At 48.6% G+C, this 6,292-nt stretch overlaps 1 protein-coding gene across 1 annotated transcript in view; it reads left to right on the top strand.

Annotated features, from left to right (window-relative positions):
* Positions 1-4,242: 4,242 nt before the first annotated feature.
* The window catches only part of NFKB2 (nuclear factor kappa B subunit 2), an 87,996-nt gene continuing 85,946 nt past the window's right edge, over positions 4,243-6,292 (top strand). The window contains exon 1 of the mRNA XM_075841610.1: positions 4,243-4,627. Coding sequence (XP_075697725.1) covers positions 4,595-4,627 — 33 coding nt within the window. The 5' untranslated portion in view covers positions 4,243-4,594. The remainder of the gene's footprint in view (positions 4,628-6,292) is intronic.

The raw sequence follows: 6,292 nt of genomic DNA, 5'->3' as shown, positions 1-6,292 counted from the left end.
AAAAAAAATAAGAGTATATAGAGGTTGTTCTAGTGTGGTCCCCAAGCTGAGGCCTCAGGGACCATGGCTACTGTATACAGACATGTTAAGCATAGAGTATGGATGTGCAGTGTACATTATATGCCCACTAACCTGCAAGTTTTATATCAGATCAGATTATCAGATACGGCAATGTGATCGCTATCAACCGTGGCGAGGGTGTCTGTGATTGAAAGCTCTCATCCCATGGCAATGGTTGCAGAAATCTCTGTACCTGGCAGTTTTACCCTTGTGATGTGATTGTGGCATTACGAGGGAGGGCTTTCTTTGTTCCCGGATAGTCAGTCTGACAATTTAAAAAGGGGTTATCCAGGTTCTTCAAATGTATGGCCTATCCTTATGATAGGGCATCAATATTAGATCGGTGGGGGTCCGACTCTCCACACCCCTGCCGATCAGCAGTTTGAAGGTGCCGCGGCGTTCGTAAATGTGCCGCAGGCTCTTCATTGTCTAGATGATTCTCCTTCTTGTTCATACTTTGCAGGTGCCGTTACATTTGTAGCGCCACTGTCCCATTCAATTGAACCTCTGGAAATGTTTATGGCATTTTCAGGGTTTGGACCCCTTAGGTTGAGTTCACACGGGGGGGGGGAATACGCTGCGTAAAAGCATGCAGCATATCTGCCCAGCGCGCAACAGGGAATTCTGGGCGAAATACCGCACCAAACCTTGGTGCATTTTTTCGCCAGGAGTGTCCGTTGCGGAAAACGGCAGCACCTAGCCAGCCTGCTAGCAGGCCGGCCTCCTGGGATGACGTTTCATCCCAGGAGGCCACTGCAGTGGCGGTCACATGGGATAACAGGTCATCCCATAAGCAATGTTCCCTATAAAGTGCGCGGCCGCACACCTTCCAAGGTCCCCCCGCTAGCGACAGCCACATCCACTTGTATCTGCATCCTCATGATGCATATACAAATGAATACTATAGGCTACAGGCCACGTTAGGCCTGCAGCCTATAAGGCGCTGGGAAAACTCCCTGCGCAGGATGGCGTGATGACAACACCTCGCATGCGTCCCACCCGCAGGGCAGTTCAGCGCTCCGTCCGTCGCGAGAACGGGGCAATGTAAGTACAATATTATTTTTTGTGTGGGGTGGCTATATATACACGGAGGAGCTGTGTGGCAGTATATACAAGGGAGGGGGGCTGTGTGGCAATATATAACGGGGGATTGCTGTGTAGCACTATATACACGGGGGCAGCTGTGTCGCAGTATATACAAGAGAGGGGGGCTGTGTGGCACTATATACACGGAGGAGGCTTTGTGCCACTATATACAAGGGGGGCTGTGTAGCAGTATATACAAGCGGGGGCTGTGTGGCAGTATATACAAGGAGGGGGGGTCTGTGTGACGGTATATACGAGGAGGGGGGGGGGTCTGTGTGGCAGTATATACGAGGAGGGGGGTCTGTGTGCCAGTATATACGAGGAGGGGGATCTGTGTGGCAGTGTATACGAGGAGGGGGGGGTCTGTGTGGCAGTATATACAAGGAGGCTGTGTAGCAATATATACAAGGGGGGGGGGTCTGTGTGGCAATATATACAAGGAGGGTCTGTGTGGCACTACATACAAGGGGGTCTGTGTGGCACCATATACAAGGGGGGCTGTGTGGCAGTCTAGACAAGGGGGGCTGTGTGGCGCTATCTACAGGGGGCTGTGTGGCACTATATACAAGGGAGGGGGGCTGTGTGGCGCTCTCTATAGGTAGGGCTGTGTGTGATGTCTACAGGGGGCTATGGGACGTGGTCTACAGATGGGGCTGTGGGACGCTGTCTACAGAGGGGGCTGTGGGACGCTGTCTACAGAGGGGGCTGTGGGACGCTGTCTACAGAGGGGGCTGTGGGACGCTGTCTACAGAGGGGGCTGTGGGATGCTGTCTACAGAGGGGGCTGTGTGGGACGCGGTCTACAGGGGGGGCTGTGTGGGACGCGGTCTACATGGGGTTGTGTGACGCTGTCTACAGGGAGCTGTATGTGACGCTGTCTACAGTGGGCTGTGTGATGCTGTCTACAGGGGGCTAGTGTGTGGCAGTATCTACAGGGGTCTGTGTGGCGCTATCTACAGGGGTCTGTGTGGCGCTATCTACAGGGAGTCTGTGTGGCGCTATCCACAGGGAGTCTGTGTGGCGCTATCTATAGGGGCAGTGGTGTAATGAGGGATTCTTTCATTGATGCCTATAGTTGGTGTTTATAACTGTCTATTTTACTGGTGGACTTGTAATATTATAGTATTTGAAAAAGCAATTAAAACTAATTTAAAAAGTTTTCATATTCTCTTATTTAGTCGCTATATTAGCGTTTACTGGGGGTATTACTTTTGGCCATCAGATCGCCCACCATTGATGGAGATTTGCCCTGCTCCCTAACTGCCCCGCTCAGGAGCTGCCAAGACTTAGAGGGGACATTGCCCTCTGACGTCATCCAGGTCTGCTTCTTGGAATGACGTTTCATCCCATGTGACCGCCGCTACAGCCTGTGATTGGCTGCAGCGGTCACATGGGATGAAATGTCATCCCAGGAGGCCGCTTTGGAGGAGGAAACACCGACTTCTGGGTAAGTATAAGTTTTTTTTATTTTCTGAGTTGCTTTTTGCGGCGGAATCGCTGCGAACCCGCCGCAAAAAATGCAATTTGTTGCAAGTTTTACCTCCAAATTGATTTCAATAGGGGAAACCCAGAAAAATAAGCAGCGTTTACGCAAATACAAGTGACATGCTGCGGAATAAAATTACACACCGCATCTCAATTTCTGAGCGTTTTTCTGCTCTGTATTTACGCAGCGTATGGATGAGACTGTATTTGCTGCAGGTTTTCCAAAAACGAATTTCGTTGCGAAAAATCTGCAGTATTTATGCAACGTGTGAACTGATCTTTGGGGTGGATTCACACATCGTGTACTTGTTGCAGAGTTTTGGTCGCGTAATCTGCACCGAAGTTCTGCAACAAAGTACAGTACAATGTTAATGAATGGAACTTTAACAAACCCCATTCACGGACACTGTTCTAGGCATGATGTAGATTTTCAAATATGCAGCTTGCCCTATCTTTCGTGGAAATGCAGCAGATTTTTATCGCTGAAATCATTCAATGCAATGGAATGAGTGAAATCTGCGGCTAAGTTCTGCACCAAAATCAACAACGAAATCTGCATGAAACGCATTTTACAGGCTGCGTATGTTTAACACCGGTTCCACAATGATATTTTTTAGTGATGTGTGAAACTAACCTTAGGCTTCGTTCACATCTACGTCAGGGCTCTGTTCTGACGTTCCGGCGAGCTTCCCGTCAGAATGGAGCCCTGACTAAAACGAACGGAAACCATAGCAATACCGTAGTCTACTACGGTATTGCTTCCGCTTGCACAACTGAGATATACGGAAACCATTGGCACCGGATCCGTCACCGTTGAAATCAATGGTGATGCAAACGGAAACCTCTGGTTCTGATGGGAAGTTCCGACGGAACCCTGACGCAGATGAAGCCTTAGGGTATGTTCACACGGCAACACCAATTACGTCTGAAATTACGGAGCTGTTTTCAGGCGAAAACCGCTCCTGAATTTCAGACGTTTTTACAAGTGCATGCGTTTTTCGCGGCGTCTTTTACGGACGTAATTGGAGCTGGTTTTCATTGGAGTCAATGAAAAACTGCTCCAATTACGTCCCAAGAAGTGACATGCACTTTTTTGAGGCGGGCGTCTTTTTATGCGCCGTCTTTTGACATTGGCGCATAAAAAAAAGCCCGTCTGCACAGAACACCGTAAGACCCATTGAATTCAATCGGCAGATGTTTGCAGACGGTTTGGAGACGTTTTTTTTGGCGTAATTCGAGGCGTAAAACGCTATTTTTCTAGCAAAGCTAATTTAAAAAGTTTTCTTATTCTCTGGGGTCACAGACATTGATGGAATATCCTAGCAACATGCCATCAATGTCTGCGGTAAGAAAACCCCTAACTGTAAATGTGCCAGTTGTGCACATCCTGATGGTGGAGGGAGCGATCATGGCGGCTAATACGGTCGTCACCGTGCTCTCCCAGAAACAGATTGAACTATCGGGAATGTCTGAGGGAGACCCGATGAGCTTTGTTTTTTGTTTCTTTCTTGCTCCTCGGTGATGTGTGACAGCCGCTCTACATGACGCACACAGCTGCTCCACGTGACGCACACAGCCGCGCTTCCTGCTTTGCTAGGGGTGGATGCGGCGCCAGTCATGTGACCAGCACGTCACTTCTCTCAGAGCTGGTATTTTAGGGACTTTCCTCAGCGCTCCAACTTTCCTGGGGCTCTTCCCCTCCCTTTCTTGTTATTCTCCGTGCACACCGCTCGGTTGCCCTTTCCTCCCCTGCACTTGTTTTCCCCTGTAATTTTCTTCAGAAGCGGTCTGTCTGCTGTCCTGTCACGGAGGGTCGTCATTGTCACCCGGGCTGTTTGCATGGGCACACTGAAAAACGTACCAGTCTCCTGGTGACCAGTCTGACACTTTCTCCTTATTACCCACGGAAGCTCCGTGCATAGTTCTCTGTGTCTGTACACTGGCAGAAGACGAGGATTTACCACATGTCCGTCTTTAAAATGGAACCATATGACCCTGTGAGTATTGGAATAAACACAATTTCTCTGTTGATTATTTACAAGATGTGGAACTACAGCGCCCAGCAGCTTCGGAACTACAGCTCCCAGTGGATGTGGAGCATATTTTTCTAGCGTGCAGAATGTCAGAATTTGCTGGAAGTTGTCACAGGTGCTGACCATGGAGTTACACCAGGTTTCTTGGTTTCTTTCCTCATTTCACTCCTTCTGTGCACTCAGAATATTGTATATTTTTCACAGTTGTATACGAGTATATCCTGCGAGGGAAGGAGCTGCACCATGAAGACCGCTCGTACCCGATAATTGTCCTGTGTACATAGGGCAGCGACCAATACGGATTATTTATCAGCTGATCAGATGTTTTTAGGCTGTGTTCACACGGAGTTTTTTGCAGGAGGAAAATTCCTCCTGCAAAAACTGCTCCAGACGTTTTTTGCACAGTGGTTTGACCAAAACTCGTCAAAACACTCGTCGAGGCGTTTTTCCGCCTCAAGATGGGTCATGACGCTTCTTTTTACCGCGACACGTTTTTTTTACCCGTGGTAAAAAAACTCGTCCAACTCCCATTGAAATCAATGGGAGGCATTTTCGGGCGGTTTTTGAGGAGTTTTGCGGCGCGGTTTCCGCGTCAAACTCGTAAAAAAACTGTGTGAACATATGCGGCCAAAAACCGGTCGCTAGTCGGCAGCGCGTCTCGTGCAAACGGGATGTGCTTCCAACAAGATGCAAATGTATGGGGACGAACGATCGTATTAACCCTATACATTCCAATCAACCGGCTGTATTGCCCATTGGCGCTCGTCTGCCCGTGTTTAACCCCTTTCCATGACTGGATTGAATGTCTCGACATGTGGCATTTATAGAAATATTGGGGGGATCTATCCAAACAAGTGCAAAATAAAAGGGGTGTATTTGCCCATAGCAACCAATCCGATTCCAGCTCTCATTTTTCATCGGGCCTTTGTAAATGAAAGTTGCAATGTGATTGGTGGCTATGGGCCTTCTCATCTGCACTAGTTTTGAAAAATCTGCCCCAGTATGTTGAGGTGGCGTTGCGTCCCCCCGGTAATCTGACGTTCTGCCATGTTTAGTGTGGCATTGTATGCAGGTAACACCACATATACCAATGATTTTGCCTGTATGATTTGGGAGGTTAAAACGTTTGCATTTGTCAACCTGTTGCTGATATTCCTCAGATTGTTGCGGTGCGTTTACTGACTATAGCACATACTGTGACGTGTCTCTTGTGTGTGGAGTGACTGCGATTGGTTCGATGTATATGGTATATCACTGTAAAATACGCTTCTCTAGTCACGCCAGCAATTATACATTCTCCCCATAGGTGCATCGGTGCAGGTTATCACATTTAGTTCCCGTCCCCGTATGTTAAAGCAGATCCTTTAAATTTTTTGTGTTCCCGGCCACCTGCAGTTACTGTATTTTATGTTGTTACTAGACTGCTATCTTATCTTGGTAGGTTTTCATTCAGACACCAGAAAAAAAGCATATGCACACGACCGTGCCCGCAATTACCGACCGCGATTGCGGGCACGGCCGGCCGCCGACTGCCACCCGCATTTTCAGGCAATCTCCCATACAAAGTATGGAAGCACGGCCCGCAAAATGCAAAAGACTACGGCACGGACACCCATCCGTAGCGCTCCG

This window comes from Rhinoderma darwinii, chromosome 11, assembly GCF_050947455.1.
Source record: "Rhinoderma darwinii isolate aRhiDar2 chromosome 11, aRhiDar2.hap1, whole genome shotgun sequence".
Taxonomy (NCBI): Eukaryota; Metazoa; Chordata; class Amphibia; order Anura; family Rhinodermatidae; genus Rhinoderma; species Rhinoderma darwinii.
Note: the sequence above shows the minus strand (reverse complement) of the source record. Positions and strands in the feature narration are given on the sequence as shown.